We start from the raw sequence: 20,374 nt of genomic DNA, 5'->3' as shown, positions 1-20,374 counted from the left end.
AAGTAGCCAATGAAAGGAATAATGTTCTTTTATATATAACTCTTAAAGGTGTATGCTGGATTATTAAATTCTGTGTCAAATTCTGGAAGTTCAGATACACTTTTTCTGGAGGTGTTGAACAAAATAAAAATGATACTTAACAATTTGACTTAACATCACTCACCGCTTAAAACAAAAAAGGTAAACTGCCCAAAACTGACAGTCAAAAGTAGCAGGGGCCTCTCAAAGGAACTGCTGTACAAGGAACTTTTTTACAAGACATATGTATCACTTTAAAAGCCATGAGGAAAACTTCAAATTCAATGATACTCATTCAATTTTGGTAAACTAATAAAAATTGTGGTCACAGGTGGTGCTGGTGCTTTCACTGAAGGACTGAAAAATTGCTTCTCTCTGTGTACTCTTAAAGACTTTTTCCTATATACGGTATTTTCTTTTTCTTTTTCTTTTTTTTTTAATTTTATTTTATTTTTAAACTTTACATAATTGTATTAGTTTTGCCAAATATCAAAATGAATCCGCCACAGGTATACATGTGTTCCCCATCCTGAACCCTCCTCCCTCCTCCCTCCCCATTCCATCCCTCTGGGTCGTCCCAGTGCACCAGCCCCAAGCATCCAGTATCGTGCATCGAACCTGGACTATATACGGTATTTTCAAAAAAAATTTAAATAAGTGAGATTTTTGGAACCCATCATGATCCATCCACCCACACACTATTTTATATATGACTGACAGATATTAAGTCCTTATTCTGTATTGTCAATAATTACACAGGGTAATAAAACTACAATAGACAACACTTTCCAAATACAAATGGGAGTTTTTAATTTTAATATGGGAAATGTGGCAAAGAGACCACCATTTGATACATGAGAACCCGATTCTGAATAATTTTTTGATTTTGTAGTTCTTCTATAGTCTATTTACATATGATCTCACATAACACTTAAAAAAAAAGGCTAATTGCCAAGGTCACACAAACTATGATAGAGTGTTTATTTTCTTATACCTATTTTCTAGAATTCAGATGATTAAATTCACAAACATGGAACTATTTTGACATAAATTTCAAATCTCACCTGATTTTTTTATGAAGGAAAAAGAATAGCAAGAATAAATGGAAACTAGTATGAGCAAAATAATCAATGTCCCCCCCGCAAGATATAATTAAAATGTCATCATCTGTAACAGTGAGAAGCACATAGAAAAATACAACTACAAGCAAGGAACTTTCTTTTTTGCCACACCACGTCTTGTGGAAACTTAGTTCCCCAACCAGGGACTGAACCATGCCCGCAACAGCAAAAGTACATTGTCCTAAACCACTGGACCGCCAGGGAATTCCCTGGGAAATTTTTCTTATTAGGAGTTGGGAAATTTTCTTATTCATTTTTTTAATCTTAAGTGAATAAATACTAAAATGTCCTTATAAGATCACGTACACTTTTCTCTAATGGTGGCTTTGACAAAAATGTTTGTTTTTTTTTAAACAGTGGATAAATGAACTACAAATTCAAGACTGTAAAGACAGTACTGATGTAGAGATTACCATATCATATAAAGTATACAAGGAATAAACTATAAGAGATAGCTTATTATATTAACTATATAGCATAGCATCTATATTAACATTACATGAAATATTAACATTAAAAAGAGTCACCCTTTAAATAGTGAAATTTAGTGAGATCATTAAAATATATTGAAAGTATGCTTTTTAAGAAGAGGGTAAATACTGGAATTGTCTGCCACAACCCAATTAAAGAGGTTTTGAATTGGGTTGACCACATTTTAATGATTCCCAAACTTTAGGATTTAGTAATTACATACAATTTATTGCTTAACTGAATCTTTATATGGAATTTCTAGAAAATTTTACTTGCATTTTTATCTGCTGAGCATGACAAGATTAACAATAGACATAATGACTAGCTTGTTGACACACTCTCCTACGGAAATTATTCAGAGGACAGAAGACAAAGCTCATTTATTCAACATTTACCAGGCATAATGCTAGGTACTGGGGATAGAGTGAAGGAGACAGACATGATTCCTCCTCTCATAAGTTCACAATCTAGACTGACTTTCATCCTAGATTATTTTAGAATATTTTTAAAGTCTCATAAAAACAGAAATAATAGCTGTATGATTGGAATACACTTTGCATTTAAATACAATATGAAAATCTTCTTAATTCTGCTTCAAATGAAGCTAATTTTTTTCTGATACTTCACTGCTCTAAAAATTAGCCTTTTGGAAAACCAAACAAACTCCTGTTCAAACAGCTCTTATAGCTGAGTAATATTTCACTGTTAAGTCAGAAAGAGAGAGACAAATACTATACATTAATGCATGCATCTGGAATCTAGAAAGAGGATACTGATGAACCTATATGCAGGGTAGCAATGGAGACACTTAACTCCCCTGGTGGCTCAGACGATAAGGCGTCCACCTACAACGCAGGAAACCCAGATTCAATCCCTGGGTCGGGAGGATCCCCTGGAAAGGAAATGGCAACCCACTCCAGTACTCTTGCCTGGTAAATCCCATGCAGGGAGGATCCTGGTAGGCTACAGTCCATGGGGTCGCAAAGAGTTGGACATCACTGACGGACTTCACTTTCACTTTCAATGGAGACACAGGACATAGAGAACAGACTTGTGGACACAGTAGGGGAAGAAGAGGGTGGGACAAATTGGGAGACTAGCATACAAACATACATTCAGTTCAGTTCAGTTCAGTTGCTCAATAGTGTCCAACTCTGCGACCCATGAATTACAGCACGCCAGGCCTCCCTGTCCATCACCAACTCCTGGAGTTCACCCAAACTCATGTCCATCAAGTCAGTGATGCCATCCAGCCATCTCATGCTCTGTCGTCCCCTTCTCCTCCTGCCCCCAATCCCTCCAAGCATCAGAGTCTTTTCCAATGAGTCAACTCTTCGCATGAGGTAGCCAAAGTACTGCAGTTTCAGCTTTAACATCATTCCTTCCAAACAACACCCAGGACTGATCTCCTTTAGAATGGACTCATTGTATCTCCTTGCAGTCCATGGGATTCTCAAGAGTCTTCTCCAACACCACAGTTCAAAACCATCAATTCTTCAGTGCTCAGCTTTCTTCACAGTCCAACTCTCACATCCATACATGACCACTGGAAAAACCACAGCCTTGACTAGACGGACCTTTGTTGGCAAAGTAATGTCTCTGCTTTTGAATATGCTATCTAGGTTGGTCATAACATTCCTTCCAAGGAGTACGAGTCTTTTAATTTCATGGCTGTTATCACCATCTGCAGTGATTTTGGAGCCCAGAAAAATAAAGTCTGACACTGTTTCCCCATTGATTTCCTATGAAGTGATGGGACCAGATGCCATGATCTTTGTTTTCTGAATGTTGAGCTTTAAGCCAACTTTTTCACTATCCTCTTTCACTTTCATCAAGAAGCTCTTTAGTTCCTCTTTACTTTCTGCCATAAGGGTGGTATCATCTGCATATCGGAGGTTATTGATATTTCTCCCAGCAATCTTGATTCCAGCATGTGCTTCTTCCAGCCCAGCGTTTCTCATGATGTCCTCTGCATATAAGTTAAATAAGCAGGGTAACAATATACAGCCTTGACTGTACTATACAGTACTCCTTTTTCCCATTTGGAACCAGTCTGTTGTTCCATGTCCAGTTCTAACTGTTGCTCCTGACCTGCATACAGGTTTCTCAAGAGGCAGGTCAGGTGGTCTGGTATCCCCACCTCTTTCAGAATTTTCCACAGTTTATTGTGATCCACACAGTCAAAGGCTTTGGCATAGTCAATAAAGCAGAAATAGATGTTTTTCTGGAACTCTCTTGCTTTTTCGATGATCCAGCAGATATTGGCAATTTATCTCTGGTTCCTCTGCCTTTTATAAAACCAGCTTGAACATCTTGGAGTTCATGGTTCATGTATTGCTGAAGCCTGGCTTGGAGAATTTTGAGCATTACTTTACTAGCATGTGAGATGAGTGCAATTGTGCGGTAGTTTGAGCATTCTTTGGCATTGCCTTTCTTTGGGATTGGAATGAAAACTGACCTTTTCCAGTCCTGTGGCCACTGCTGAGTTTTCCAAATTTGCTGGCGTATTGAGTGCAGCACTTTCGCAGCATCATCTTTCAGGATTTGAAATAGCTCAACTGGAATTCAATCACCTCCACTAGCTTTGTTCGTAGTGATGCTTCCTAAGGCCCATTTGACTTCATATTCCAGGATGTCTGGCTCTAGGTGAGTGATCACACCATCGTGATTATCTGGGTCATGAAGATCTTTTTTGTACAGTTCTTCTGTGTATTCTTGCCACCTCTTCTTAATATCTTCTGCTTCTGTTAGGTCCATACCATTTCTGTCCTTTATCGAGCCCATCTTTGCATGAAATGTTCCCTTGGTATTTCTAATTTTCTTGAAGAGATCTCTAGTCTTTCCCATTCTGTTGTTTTCCTCTATTTCTTTGCACTGATCGCTGAGGAAGGCTTTCTTATCTCTTCTTGCTATTCTTTGGAACTCTGCATTCAGATGCTTATATCTTTCCTTTTCTCCTTTGCTTTTCACTTCTCTTCTTTTCACAGCTATTTGTAAGGCCTCCCCAGACAGCCATTTTGCTTTTTTGCATTTCTTTTCCATGGGGATGGTCTTGATCCCTGTCTCCTGTACAATGTCACAAACCTCCGTCCATAGTTCATCAAGCACTCTGTCTATCAAATCTAGTCCCTTAAATCTATTTCTCATTTCCATTGTATAATCATAAGGAATTTGATTTAGGTCGTACCTGAATGGTCTAATGGTTTTTTCTACTTTCTTCAATTTTAGTCTGAATTTGGCAATAAGGAGGTCATGGTCTGAGCCACCATCAGCTCCTGGTCTTGTTTTTGCTGACTGTATAGAGCTTTTCCATCTTTGGCTGCAAAGAATATAATCAATCTGATTCAGTGTTGACCATCTGGTGATGTCCATGTATAGAGTCTTCTCTTGTGTTGTTGGAAGAGGGTGTTTGCTATGACCAGTGTGTTCTCTTGGTAAAACTCTATTAGCCTTTGTCCTGCTTCATTCCATACTCCAAGGCCAAATTTGCCTGTTACTCCAGGTGTTTCTTGACTTCCTACTTTTGCATTCCAGTCCCCTATAATGAAAAGGACATCTTTTTTGGGTGTTAGTTCTAAAAGGTCTTGTAGGTCTTCATAGAATCGTTACCATATGTAAAACAGACAGCAATTGGGAATTTGCTGTGTGACACAAGGAGCTCAACCCAGTGCTCTGTGACAACCTAGAGGGGTGGGGTGGGGAGGGAGGTGGGAAGAGGGTTCAGGAGGAGGGAGGGGACATATGTATACCTGGGACTGATTCATATTGATGTATGGCAGAAATCAACACAATATTGTAAAGCAATTATTCACCAATAAAAATTTAAAAATAGCTCTTATACAATAAGCACATGAAAGTTAAATAAAATAAAAACAAATTATAATTTATAATAGCCTTTCTGTAATTTTGAGTAACTTTTAAGTAGCATTGATTATTATAGGGTATTTCTTCATTACTTTGGTCTAACAGTATAATCATTCTGCCGAAGTTATAAACAAGTATTACATGCTGGCAATGCAATTCTAAATGAGCTTCACAACAACTGAAACATGTGCAATAACTCTATTAGATGCCATTCTAAGAGTAAATGTGCATATAAAAAACACTGGGGGCAAAGACAGATTTTTCAATTATCCATTTCCCACCTTGTGAGATTTACCAAGTTACAGTTACTGATAGGAATGTCAGTCTACTGAGGTAGACTAAGGTAGGTCGACTGAGAATCTCTATTCTACTTGATCATTTGTATTACAAAATATTACCTTACCCCCGTCCATAATATGCCATAGGTAAATTAAATTGTGGGGTGAACTTTGAACCTCATTTCCACACGTATAAGCTCACTTCTGAAAGACATTAGGACTTGATACCCTATTTTCTCACCTGTCCTTAGAAATAACGGCTATGTATGATCTATATTGGTAAAGCCATGAATGAGGAACCCAAAACTTAATGTTTAGGAAGAGGCATATTCTTAGAATTCATATAACCTAAACTTCAATAAAATGAGACAAACTTTCCTACACAGACTTAGTTTACTAAAGTTGCACTTAACACTCTTATGAAAATTTCCATGGGGTATGCCATCACTTTAAGTGTAACAATGCTCTAATAAATCACTACCTGCCTATGGGCTTTCCCACTAGTCATTAGTTTAAGTATTTTAAGAGTTAGAATATTCCATTTCTTATCAATTATAAATGAATATTAAATAACACTTTCAGTTCAGTTCAGTTCAGTTCAGTCGCTCAGTCGTGTCTGACTCGTTGCGACCCCATGAATCGCAGCATGCCAGGCCTCCCTGTGCACCACCAACTCCCGGAGTTCACTCAAACTCACGTCCATCGAGTCAGTGATGCCATCCAGCCATCTCATCCTCTGTTGTCTCCTTCTCCTCCTGCCCCCAATCCCTCCCAGCATCAGAGTCTTTTCCAATGAGTCAATTCTTTGCATGAGGTGGCCAAAGTACTGGAGTTTCAGCTTTAGCATCATTCCTTCCAAAGAAATCCCAGGGCTGATTTCCCCTAGAATGGACTGGTTGGATCTCTTTGCAGTCCAAGGGACTCTCAAGAGTCTTCTCCAACACCACAGTTCAAAAGCATCAATTCTTCAGCGCTCAGCCTTCTTCACAGTCCAACTCTCACATCCATACATGATCACAGGAAAAACCATAGCCTTGACTAGACGGACCTTTATTGGCAAAGTAATGTCTCTGCTTTTCAATATGCTATTTAGGTTGGTCATAACTTTTCTTCCAAGGAGTAAGCGTCTTTGAATTTCATGGCTGCAGTCACCATCTCCAGTGATTCTGGAGCCCAGAAAAATAAAGTCTGACACTGTTTCCACTGTTTCCCCATTGATTTCCCATGAAGTGATGGGACCAGATGCCATGATCTTCATTTTCTCAATGTTGAGTTTTAAGCCAACTTTTTCACTCTCCTCTTTCACCAATCCAATAACCAATATTTTTAAAATAAGATAGAACGACTAAATGTAATGTGGTGTCCTAGATGGGATCCTGGGGATAAAAAGCTATTAGTGAAAAACTAGAGAAATTTGAATAAAGTATGGAGTTTAGTTAATAGTAATGTACCAACATTGGTTTCCTTAGTTGTGACAATGTACTAACGTCATGTAAAATGTTAATAACAGGCATAACTAGGTATAACTAATTACATGGTATATGGGAATTCTCTATATGATCTTCTAAATTTTTCTGTAAATCTATAATTACTCTAAAATAACTATTAGAGTAGAGTTAGTATAGCTGTAGGTAGATTTCACATTTGTAATTCAGAAAATGAGAGGGTTTCTAGTTAGTGGCTTCTCTCTTCTTGGTCGTGTAGTGGGAAGAGGTCATTTGCTTAGAGTGAGAGAAGAATTAACCAAAGAAATACAATACAATAGGGTAGCCAAATGATACTGAGGATCCAACTGAGCTTGATGCTCATAATTTTATAGAAGAACCAATCAGCCCTACTGTATATTCACCAGAGGTGAACTCAGCCTTGTTTCTTACCTCCTACTTAAGTGATTTATATTATTTTTACTACTCTACTTATTATACATTGCAAACTGAAAGTACAAAAAGAAACATGTACACATTGCTATATTTAAAATGGATAACCAACAAAGACCTATTATAAAGCACATGGAACTCTCAAGGTTATGTGCCAAGGTGGATGGGAGGGGGCTTTGAGAGAGAAGGGATACGTGTATATGTATGGCTGAGTCCTTTTGCTCTTCGCCTGAAACTACCACAACATTGTTAACTGGCTATACCCCAACACAAAATAAAAAGTTTAAAGTTTAAAAAAAAAAAGCTTATCCTTTTAGAAAGACAAAATTTTATATTTTGTCTTGAAACAAAAATGTTTTTAAGATAAGAGTATATCATCCATGGAAACATAAGCTCTAACAAATGTGAAGTGTATTTTCATTTTCCCATCTCCTTTCCACGGATTCCCTAATCCTTCCCCTTCACATATAAACCTAGGGTATTAAGAATAATTTTCTAATATACTTCAAAAGAAACCATGACTTTAGTGGGGAAAAAAAAAAGAAAGAAAAGATCAACAATGAAAAGAATGAACCAATGAAAACCAAAACAGAGCTTCAATGATTAATGTGAAATCGGTAAGCCATTTCAGATTAAAAAAACAAGAGAATTAAGATAGGAACTTTCAACACAAATAAAAACTCCAGTCACTCAGCATTCATTAGAGGGCACTGTTTTCCTTAATTTCATGTACACTGAAAAAGATAAGTCTTAGATGATAGCTTTGGTGATTAAACCATACCTTTAGTCCCAATCTGAATATTTACTAATTCTAAAATTGATCCTAAGTACCAATCTTTAGTCAAACTTGATAACCAAAGAACACTTTCAACCTGGTAATTAAATGACAAAGTTATGTTAATGAAAATGTCTTAAGCAGTAATGTAAAACTATGATGATCATAAAGCTATACCAAAACCAAGCTTTAACCTTACTGTATACTAGTAAACAGTGAAAGTCGCTCAGTCGTGTCCGACTCTTTGTGACCCCATGGACAATACAGTCCATGGAATTCTCCAGGCCAGAATACTGGAGTGGGTAGCTTTTCTCTTCTCTAGGGGATCTTCCCAACCCAGGGATCGAACTCAGGTCTCAAACCCAGGTATCCCGCATTGCAGGTGATTCTTTACCAGCTCAGCCACAAGGGAAACCGAAGAATGCTGGAGTGGGTAGCCTATCCCCTTTCCAGGAGATCTTCCCGATCCAGGAATCGAACCGGGGTCTCCTGCATTGCAGGTGGATTCTTTACCAACTGAGCTATGAGTAAAGCCCCTATTGTATACTGGTGAATGTCAAATAATAATGTGCTCATATTATACAGCATTAGGTAATTTTATTCTTTAGAAAATGCAACCAAAACAGAAGTTGTTGGCAGATAAAAATATTCCACGATACAATATATAAGAAGAAGATAAAACAACTGTTAGTGACCCAATACTCATCAATGGCTCCTTCTTCAGACCCAAAGTTTAAGAAGGTACTCAGTGCAGTCGCTCAGTCGTGTCTGACTCTTTGTGACCCCATGGACTGCAGCACGCCAGGCTTTCCTGTCCATCACCAACTCCTGGAGATTACTCAGACTCATGTCCATCGAGTTGGGGATGCCATCCAACCATCTCATCCTCTGTTGTCCCCCTTCTCCTCCTCCTCCTCCTCAGTACTAAGTGGTTCCTGAGTATTTTATCTTTACACAGTCCCTAGCATCTGGGCTCTACTTTCCATTTCCACATGACTACCACATCATCCTTAACTATGAATTCATTTCCCTGCCTCTAGTCTTTCTCTTGTTCTATTTGTTTACACTTTTCCTGAAGTAACAGTTATGAAACAAAAATGTGATTATGTCAGCTCTTGTTTAAATAAATGTCTCTGAGGTCCTTCTTTTTACATGGGATGAAGTCCAAACTCATTGGCCTGACAGCTGAAGCTTTTTATAGTCAACAGCAGGGGTCCCCAACCTGTGAGGAACCCAGCCTCACAGCAGGAAGTGAGCGGCTGCACAGCAGGAGGTGAGCGGCAGGCAAGCAAAGCTTCATCTACCGCTCCCCATCTCTCACATTACCGCATGAACCACCCCTCCAATCCTGTCCATGGAAAAACAGTCTTCCACTAAATTGCTCCTTGGTGCCAAAAAGGTTGGGGACTACTGGTCTAGATCTATCCTATCCTTTCAAGGCTTATTCTTTAAAATTATTCCATATCCACCCTTCGTATCAATTATAATTTCCCCAACATACTCACATTCTCTGGATTTTACTACATGAAGTTTCCTTTGCTTAGAACACTCTTCTAATAACTGTCAACTTGACAAAATTCCTACCCATCTTTTTGAGCCAATTTAAGCACCATCACCTCTGTAAGCCCGTGACGTGCAAAGACATTTTACTTGCTCTTTAACTGTCCCACAGCACTTTATATACACTTCTACATAGAACTAAAGTCATCCAAAAGAGATCCTCACATACACAATCACCTGAACTTATGTCAAGATGACACTGCAACAAGGAAAGCTATTCTTTCAAAAAGCAGTGCTGGGTCAACTGCTACACAATGGAGACCAAGATACATAACTGACAAGAGCCTTTTATACAGAATGTATAAAGAATTCCTCACAAATCAATCAGAAACAGGCAGACAGTCCAACAGAAAATAAATAATAGAATTCAACAATTCAAAGAAGAGGATATTTAAATGGCCAATAAATAGTAGAAAGGTGTTCAACTTAAGCCATTAAGAAAATGAAAAACAAAACCACAATGCCTGAATGCTCTGTCAGGTCTGACTCTGTGACCCAATGGACTGTAGCCCATTCCTCTCTGTCCATGAGATGTTCCAGGCAAGAATACTGGAGTGGGTTGCCATTTCCTACTTCAGGGGAACCACAATGCGATAACACTATACACTCATCAGAAAAATTTAAAAGTTTCTTTGAAAAAGAAAACAGTACCAAAAAAAAAAAAAAAAAAATCATGGAGAGCAACTAGAATGGGATGTAAAATGGTATAATCACTTTGGAACCAACTTTGACAACACCTAGAAAAGCTGAACATGTGCACACAATCTACCCAACAACTCCACTCCTAGGTATGCATCCAACAGAAATGCTTACATATGTTAACCAAAACACATAATCAGGAATGGTGATACAAGCAATATTTGATAATAGCCAAAATTAAAAATAACATAAATGTAAACGTTCATCAACAGAAGACTGAATAAAATATAGTATACTCACCAATGGAACACCATGCAACAAAAAAAGAACAAATGAATAACCTAACTACATGCAATAACCCAAATGAAACTAACACTAAGTAAAAGAAGTCGGCTGCAGAAGAATACATATTGGTATACTTCTATATGTAATAAGATATTTTTGTATACTATACATATGAATTTGTATGTATATATATTTATATATATATTTGTGCAATATATTGTATTTGTAGAAAATGTATTTGAAGCATTTGTATATTCATAATTACATAAAGTTCAAAAGTTTAAGAATAATCAGAAAAATATAAAATGCATTTTTGAAAATAAATAAGAATGTATGTAAATCAAGATAAAGAAGTCTTTCTTTACATTAAACACTACAAACATAATCAAAACAGTGAAAACCATATAGGTAAAACTAATCTTTGGCATTAGAAGGCAGAGATAATGCCAAAGTTGAGGAAGGGAGAGTAGAAGTGAATAATGAAGTGGCAGGACGAGTTTTCTGGAATTTGGGGGATTTTCTTTTATGTATCTGCATACAAGTTACACTTGTATGCTAACTTCACAAAAATTCATGAAGCTCTACAATTACGTTTATGTACTTTTCTGTGTATCTAGTACATATTAACACATACTTATATACCTGGTACATATTTTGTTCATCCAGCATGTATCAGTAAAATTTACCAAAAAATAAAATAAACCTAAATTCTATTCAATATAACATCTTTAAAATGTTAAGAAGGGAAAATGACAAAATCCAGAAAACAATGTAATAAACTTTAGCTATTAACAATATAAAAATTAATATAAAATGTTTATGCCCAGAAAAACAAACCAGATCTAATATAGTAGGTATAGGAGACTTAAAAACTTACTAAGGAAGCTCTCCGAGACCTTCGGCTCATTGGTTGATCAAATGGTGGACTGTTTATCTGCAACTTTTCAAGATACCCATCAGGTATTCTGATATCTGCAGGCAGTGATAACCGCTTATTTAAATCCTTTTAAAAACCAAGAAAAAGAAGATCTATATAGGTAACCACAAACAGAGACGACAAGGACATTTGACTTTTTAATTCATGAGCTCTAATATATTATTTCTTAGCAATCAGTAACTATAAAGGTTTGTTGCAATTACAAAGGCATTTACATTAATTATAAGCAGATTCTTTATGGTCTGAGCCACTAGGGAAGCTGTATGTAATATACCGAAAGCAAATGTATTTACTGTAAGCAAAAGTATACAATGCAATTTATTTTACAGAAATGATGTTCTACAACTGAGTTGAGTCCTTTCATTGATAAAATCAGCATGGAATTAATTTTGACATTATTATACCATATAGTTGCTTTTAAGTCACTAAGTCGTATCTGACTCTTTGCAACCCCGTTGACTGCAGCACGCCACGCTCCTCTGTCCTCCACTACCTCCCAGGGGTTGCTCAAATTCATGTCCATTGAGTTGATGATGCTATCTAACTATCTTATCTTCTGCTGCCCGCTTCTCCTCTTGCCTTCAATCTTTCCCAGCATCAGGGTCTCTTCCAATCAGTTAGCTCTTCACATCAGGTGGCCAAAGCACTAGAACTTCAGCATTGTCCCTTCCAATGAATATTCAGGGTTGATTTCCTTTAGGATTGACTGGTTTAATCTCCTTGCAGTCCAAGGGACTCTCAAGAGTCCTCTGCAGCACAATTTGAAAGCATCACTCTTCAGCGCTCAGCCTTCTTTATGATCCAACTCTCACATTCAAACATGACTACTGAAAAACCATAGCTTTGACTATACAGACCTTTGTTGGCAAAGTGATGTCTCTGCTTTTTAATATGCTGTCTAGGTTTGTCATAGCTTTTCTTCCAAGAAGCAAGTGTCTTTTTATTTCATGGCTGCAGTCACCATCTGCAGTGATTTTGGAGCCCAAGAAAATAAAATCTGTCACTGCTTCCACTTTTTCCCCTTCTATTTGCCATGAACTGATGGGACTGGATGTCATGATCTTAGTTTTTTGAATGCTGAGTTTCAAGCCAGCTTTTCCACCCTCCTCTTTCACCCTCATCAAGAGGCTTTTTAGTTCCTCGTTTTCTGCCATTAGGGTGTTATCATCTGCATATCTGAGGTTGCTGGTATTTCTCCCAGCAATCTTGATTTCAGCTTGTGCTTTATCCAGTCTGGCATTTCGCATAATGTACTCTGCATATAAGTTAAAAAAGCAGGGTGACAACATACAGCCTTGTTGTTCTCCTTTCCCAATTTTGAACCCGTCAGTTGTTCCATGTCCGGTTTTAACTGTTGCTTCTTGACCCACATGTCCTGGCAAAGGAGCTTGCATAACTCAATGAAGCCATGCTGTGCAGGGCTAACCAAGACAGAGAGGTTATATGTAAAGAGTTGTGGCAAAACAAGGTCCACTGGAGGAAATGGCAAACCACTCCAGTATTCTTGCCAGGAGAACCCCATGAACAGCACACGATATAGTTCAGTTTAGTTGTTCAATCGGTCCAACTCTTTGCGACCCCATGAACTGCAGCACACCAGGCCTCCCTATCTGTCACCAACTGCCAGAGTCTATCCAAACTCATGTCCATTGAGTCGGTGGTGCCATCCAACCATTTCATCCTCTGTTGTCCCCTTCTCTTCCTGCCCTCAATCTTTCCCAGCATCAGGGTCTTTTCAAATGAGTCAGCTCTTCGCATCAGGTGACCAAAGTATTGGAGCTTCAGCTTCAGCATCAGTCCTTCCAATGAACACCCAGGACTGGTCTCCTTCAGGATGGACTGGTTGGATCTCCTTGCAGTCCAAGGGACTCTCAGGAGTCTTCTCCAACACCACAGTTCGAAAGCATCAATTCTTCGGCACTCGGCTTTCTTTATAGTCCAACTCTCACATCCATACATGACTACTGGAAAAACGATATAGTAGGAATAGGCAAAGTCTACCATAAAATGGGGTTGGTTTGAATAACCCATCATGTGGATATTGCATGATTTGCGTGCAACAGTGAGATAACTGAAATATTTTATTATTGCTATGTCAGTGGAAATAAGTAAAAGGTATTTCTATTTCATTTAATTATGTGAACTGAGAGAAACAGAGATCTTGCCTATATTATCACACCAAGAAACATAAATTCTATAAAAAAAAATCCCTGCTGCTGCTAAGTCGCTTCAGTCGTGTCTGACTCTGTGCGACCCCACAGACGGCAGCCCACCAGGCTTCCTGTTCCTGGGATTCTCCAGGCAAGAACACTGGACTGGGTTGCCATTTCTTTCTCCAATGCATGAAAGTGAAAAGTGAAAGTGAAGTTGCTCAGTCGTGTCCGACTCTAGTGACCCCATGGACTGCAGCCTTCCTCCGTCCATGGGATTTTCTAGGCAAAAGTACTGGAGTGGGGTGCCATTGCCTTCTCCAAAAATAAATCCCTGCTATTAATAATAAATCAGGAGATAAAATTGAGATGTGTAGAAATCGTACACAGATTTATTGGGAAATATATGGCTTAAGTATCAAAATATATCATGTTCTCAACTATTGAGAAAATAATAATTCTCCCAAGTTAGCTTTATGTTTTACATCACTCTAAACAAATCACAGTAAGATTATTCTTGGAACAAAACATTTAAAATTTATCTAGAAGAATAAATAGAAAGCAATATCCAAAAACATTCTAAAATAAATAAAAATATATGTGTGGGTGTGGGGGTCTTTCCAGATACTAAAGTATACAATAATCAAGAGTATGTCACCTTTGGGGGAGAATACAGCTCAATGTCCAGATATAGATCCTAGTATTAAATAAAACTTTTAAACCTATAATAAAGAAAATCATACATATGGTGAAGAGAAATAAATAATTTTATTACTATTGTGATGTAATTTATACAGTGATATGAACAGTTATCATGAGTTTGAGTGAGCTCCAGGAGATAGCGAAGGACAGGGAAGCCTGGCATGCTGCAGTCCATGGAGTCGCAGAGTCGGACACGACTGAGTGACTCAACAACAATGAACAGATATCAAGTTGATTTCAAGAGCTGAAGATGGTATTTTACCATTTAAAAACTGGTATTGTTTTGCATAACTGATTCAGAAGCAATCTTTGATCAGCAAAAATGCAATCAACCAAGAGGGCAAATACCCTAATCATCAACACCTCAACAGCACTGAAGAAAATAACAACATTCTTATTTCAAAATGTGCTCAATTTTCTAGAGAATATTATTTTTAATCTATAGTATACATATGGAAATAATATTCATAATCAACTTCTGTCTTCAAGGTTATACACAACATTGACAGAGAGAAGGAAATGAGCTTTTCATTCTTTCACATGGAGAAATAACTTAACATGTGCTACAGAGATTAGTAGGTACAATAAACCAAAAAAGGAAGTGATATCCATATTCATAATATAAAGTAAGGGAAAAAAGCTGGTGCTTATTTTTTGTATACTTTTTGAAATCTGAAAATATTTATAAAATCTGAAGTACCTAGATGAATCTCAAAAATACTAATTAAAATATTTTCTAAAAGGAAGACTTTCCCTAATGTATCATCTTGGATTTCTGAAACTTTTGAAAATTCAAATTTCCCTTACAAAGACTCTACATAGTATTTTGCAGAATGTTTAAGTATAATTACTGTATATGTGCCTTGGTATAATAGATAATTAGGAAAAAATAATCACAGACTAGTTTTTATTAATGCAAAGCAACAACTTTCTTACAGGTGTCATTGCTGTCATGAAAATTTTCAAATAGGCATTTATTCTTAATAGGCATTTATTCTTATGTATTTATACACACAAACACAGGCATATTTATGTTTTTTTAAAAAATGGTACCTCTATTGAGATCCGCCTATGTATACGATTTCTAAGACAAACACCCGTAGGTGACTGGACTTCATCAGATGATGTCCCAGAAGCTTGGTCACTCTCGCCATCTGATCCCATTTTTAGATTTTCATGAACAATATCTGTATCAGAAAATGAAATATTATTTATCTTAGAAGAGATGTATTAAATTCTACAGAATCACATAATTTATTATCTCTACATGTAAGATGTAGACAGCCAACAGCCAAAAAACATAGTATAAAAGGTCTTTTACATTCTGGGTACCACAGGTGTGCAGTTAATAAAAACTGCACATTTAGGACAAATGTCCTAAAACAGTAGTATTAAATCCTCTTATGCTCTAAGATTATAAAAAGTTATTTAAAAAAACTAACATTCAAGTTATTAGCAAGAGTTGAATAATAAAATTAGAGACCAAAAATAACACTTGACGATTATTTAGTCAGTTCTCTTATTTTCCAGATCTAGAAACTGAGACTTTGAAAGGTTAAACGACTTTCAAAGGTCACAGAGCTTAGAGGCAGAGCCAAAATAGAAACCTGAACTTTTATTTAGTTTAGTATTCTTTCCATTTAATAATGTGCCATTAGGTCATATCAAGATGAACTGGTTCTTTGCATAGTCTTTAAAAAAACTGTTTTACAGTTGCTAATGTAGCTCCCCATCCCCAAGTGTTAAAAAAACAATTCAAAAAAGTATTCACTGAGTACCGATTTTGTATAACTACAAAAACAGTACCACAAAATCGACTGGGGGCAAAAACATATTTCACTTACAATGCAAGGTAAATTATGATTTTTTTAAACAAGAATAAAAGTTAAATGGGAGTAGAGGGTAGGGAGATTAATTCCTTTTATACCTGCTCTTATATTTACACTGGTCAATCACCTTCTAATTCATCTAGCGAAAGTAGCCCACCAGAAACATATGCTAGATCTCAAACACATCTCTTTCCATGGGTCCTCTCCACAGAATTATTCACTCCCCCAAAAGTATCATGTTCCACACTGAAGTGCTTTAGCAAGCTTTTTATTTTTTCTTATCTGTAAGAGGTTATTTCTTCATTTTATCAATGTGGTGAATCCATTCTTCAACAGTATGCTCATATGTCATCAGGTCTTTTCTACTCTCAGACACAAATGAACACTGTGCCCACACCTAGCACACCAACTGTGTTGAAGAGCAGTTTTTGGTTCATGTGATTTTATATCAAGCTATGAGATCCCCTGGGGGCAGAATCTGACTTATTCACTTTTCTATTCCTAGAACCGAACTAAATTTGTTTAGTAAGTAGTTCAACAAATACTACACTGATTTAAACACTTACTAAAAAAGAAAAAGAAAAAATCAAAGTATGGACCAGACAACTGAACCATTTCTTTCAAATGAAATGTTATATGAAATATCAACATGTAAAATAAATAAGAATAGTATTTTACAACTACAAATTTGAACTTCTAGTTATTTACTTACAAAAATATGAGAACTACTTAAATTAACAAAAAAACTGAACTCCAGGGCCTCATCAAATCAGTCTTAGATTTCATACATTTCTGTATTTTGTCTTGGTAATACATTACTGAGAAAATTCTTATTCACACTGATAAGCAGCTGCAAAAATAATGGTTTTTAATAGACCAATATGTAATTTAAGAATACAGTTTAGTGACACATTTCTGGAGAAATTTTATACTGAACAAAAAATTAATTTGGCAGTAGAAGTCAATGTACTGGGTGATTGATTCCTAATCTGATGGTATTAAAGACATCTGAGACCAAGCATTCTTTTCTACCACTCTTTAAAAATGTTAAAGGTAATTTAATCCTGTCTTCCAAAAATCTACAAATCTTCCTCAAGAAAATGTTGAATATACTTTAAAATGTATAGCTGAGTTTGCCTGACGGCATGCTTAATACCCAGGGAGCAGAGACAGAGAACTGAAGGTCCAAAATTGTTATGCAAAAATTGACTTGTTACTTTCTTGGGAGGGGTTTCTGATCTTGGTAAGAGTGTGCTTGGATTTAGCCACCACAGTGAAATAAAAGATGAAGCCTTGGGTGTCCCACTTGAAAATGAGAGCTTTCTGTAGAAAGGCAGATGACTCTCAAAAGAGCTACATCTTCAGTAAAAGGCAGACTTAAAAACAGAAATCTGCTCTCCCACATGAGGACTACAAAGGAGTTTATCAATTTCAGACTATGAGTAAATACTTGGTAGCATCTGACTCAACCAAGAAACACCTCATGTCACTAACAAGCTAGTTCCGACATGAATACCAGTTGGTATCTTCGCTTCCATCAATAAGAAAAGAGTGAAGCAATGAAGCCTTATGTCAAGACTTCATTCATTTGTCACCAGTATGAGCAACTTCTTTTCTGAATCAGGTAATAATTCTTAAGTAATAGAGAACTTACTTAAGAAATTACTTCTCAAATGGCTCAATTTTTGTATAATTCACAATGTTAACAGCTACAGACAGACATAACCCACTTTCAAATTTAATCTGCATTACTAACATTTTCAACATCACTTTTAGACCAAGGATCAGTATATATGACCTGTTTTTGTATGGTCCTGAGCTAAAAATTGTTTTGGCATCCTTAACAGATTCTTTTAAAAAGATTACCATATATGGCCCACAAAATTTGAAAAAATTTTTAGGGCCTGAACCTTTATAGAAAAAGTTTGCCAACCCCTAGTCTAGACAATCAAGAGAACAACAAATTAAGCCCTGATCTGAGGTTTTTTCCAATTTCTGTGAGGGTAAATACTCCCTTTGTGGCCAAACCTCAAGCTACCAGTATGGTATCATTGAACACCTGGTTGGGTAATATGAACACCATGACATTAGTATTTTTGAGTATTCAGATACAGGAGAAATATCCCCAAAGTGTAGGCAACAGTTAACTGTAGTAAAATAATTAGGAAATAATGACTTCTGGCTATTTATTACCTACAGTTTTAATTTGATTTACTTAATTGTAAGTTTATATAATTTAAATTTCAATAATGGCTATGATTAACAATCAGCTTGCAAAATTTCTGAAAATTTAACAATCATCTCTCATGAACCAGTCTGAGACACAGACAAAAACCCCTGTAGATAAGCTCATCCTCCCAAAATTAACACATAAGAAAATAATCTGTGGGTTGATACCATGGCAAGATTAAGTAGATAAAGAAAGAAGCAGAATAAAACCTTCAGAAACTTCAGTAAATATAATTATGTCATGAGTCTATAAAATAATTATATTTAAAATTATTTAAAAAACAAAACATGATAAGAAAGCATAAAAAAAAAAGACCAGAGAAATAAACAGAAACTTGCGGACATATATATTTTTCTTAGATTTAAAATGACACAGAGACAAGAATAACAACTCAGGTAATAATCATATATACTAATTATTGCAGTTAGCTATCAAAAAGTGATAATCTGGAGTTACTGAGGTATGACCCCAAATTAAGCACCATCTCAAACTGCTATTCATCCTGAAATTTTACATCTACCTCTTAAGGGCTCTATTTTCTTTCTGGTGAACAGGTTTTCAAACATTACTCCTCCTTAGTGTCAGCACTACTGCCTGTCCAGAACCTTCCAGTTTTCTGCTCTCTCTCCTATTCCCTTGATTTTTACCTTACAAGAAAAAACTAGATAATAAAGGCGGGCAGACTTGCATACAGCTGAAACCTAGCTATGGACATAACCCACAGTCAGAAAAATTTTAAAAAGCAGAAACATTACCTAATCTGCTTCCATTTCTGGGCATTGCCATGAAGGAACCAAGGCTTCCTCCAATAACGCTATGTGGTCTCCGCAGTGGGGGCTTCTTAAAGGACCCTGTGTACTGGTGGAGGAAGGAATGCATACTGTGCGAGGTCGGAGGCCTGCCATTCTTCACGATAGGCTCTGCAGTTCACAGTATCCAAAAATCATTCCATTAATAGCCCAAGATCCAGGATGACATGAGAAGGATTGAGAAAGCAAAAAAGAAAACAAAAGATTATGATAGAGATCATTACATTTAACCTTATTTCTTTGGCTATGCATATAAAGTGCTAGAATTAAAATAATTTCTATGAAAAATACTTACAGAAAATACTATTTGGAACTGATCCAGTAACTTAAAGATCCACTTTTAAAAATCTACTTTTTGATTGAAGGATAAGTAAGTAAGTAAGTGTTAGTTGCTCAGTCGTGCCTGACTCTTTGCGACCCCATGGACTGCAGCCCACCAAGCTCCTCTGTCCGTGAGAGTTTTCCAGGCAAGGATACTGGAGTGGGTTGCCATTTCCTTCTCCAGGGCATCTTCCCAACCCAGGGATCGAACCCAGGTCTCCTGCGCTGCAGGCAGATTCTTGACCGACTGAGCTACAAGGGAAGCCCCAAATGGAGGATAGTTGCTTTATAATGTTATATTGGTTTCTGCCATACAATATAAGTCAGCCATAAGTGTGTGTGTGTGTATGTGTGCATATATATAAATGTCCCCTCTCTCCTGAACCTCCCCTCCCACTCCTCTGTTTTTAATACAATTGAAATTGGTTAGCAATCACAAAGCTACTAATATAGCCCACAGGTTTCTGATCTGTTTAATACATCTCAAAATTGTTTCCATAATTCTAAC

General features: G+C 36.8%; 1 protein-coding gene across 2 annotated transcripts in view; it reads right to left on the bottom strand.

Moving 5' to 3' along the window:
• CDK17 (cyclin dependent kinase 17) overlaps positions 1-20,374 on the bottom strand; it is a 110,020-nt gene that overhangs the window by 17,903 nt on the left and 71,743 nt on the right. For both annotated transcript variants that reach the window (XM_055576758.1, XM_055576751.1), the window contains 3 exons: positions 19,492-19,656; positions 15,731-15,864; positions 11,766-11,891 (listed from right to left, as the gene is read on the bottom strand). In XM_055576758.1, coding sequence (XP_055432733.1) covers positions 11,766-11,891; positions 15,731-15,864; positions 19,492-19,656 — 425 coding nt within the window. The remainder of the gene's footprint in view (positions 1-11,765; positions 11,892-15,730; positions 15,865-19,491; positions 19,657-20,374) is intronic.

The sequence above is a fragment of the Bubalus kerabau genome, chromosome 1, assembly GCF_029407905.1.
Source record: "Bubalus kerabau isolate K-KA32 ecotype Philippines breed swamp buffalo chromosome 1, PCC_UOA_SB_1v2, whole genome shotgun sequence".
Taxonomy (NCBI): Eukaryota; Metazoa; Chordata; class Mammalia; order Artiodactyla; family Bovidae; genus Bubalus; species Bubalus kerabau.
The sequence above is the reverse complement of the archived record's forward strand: the minus strand, read 5'-3'. Positions and strand labels throughout refer to the sequence as shown.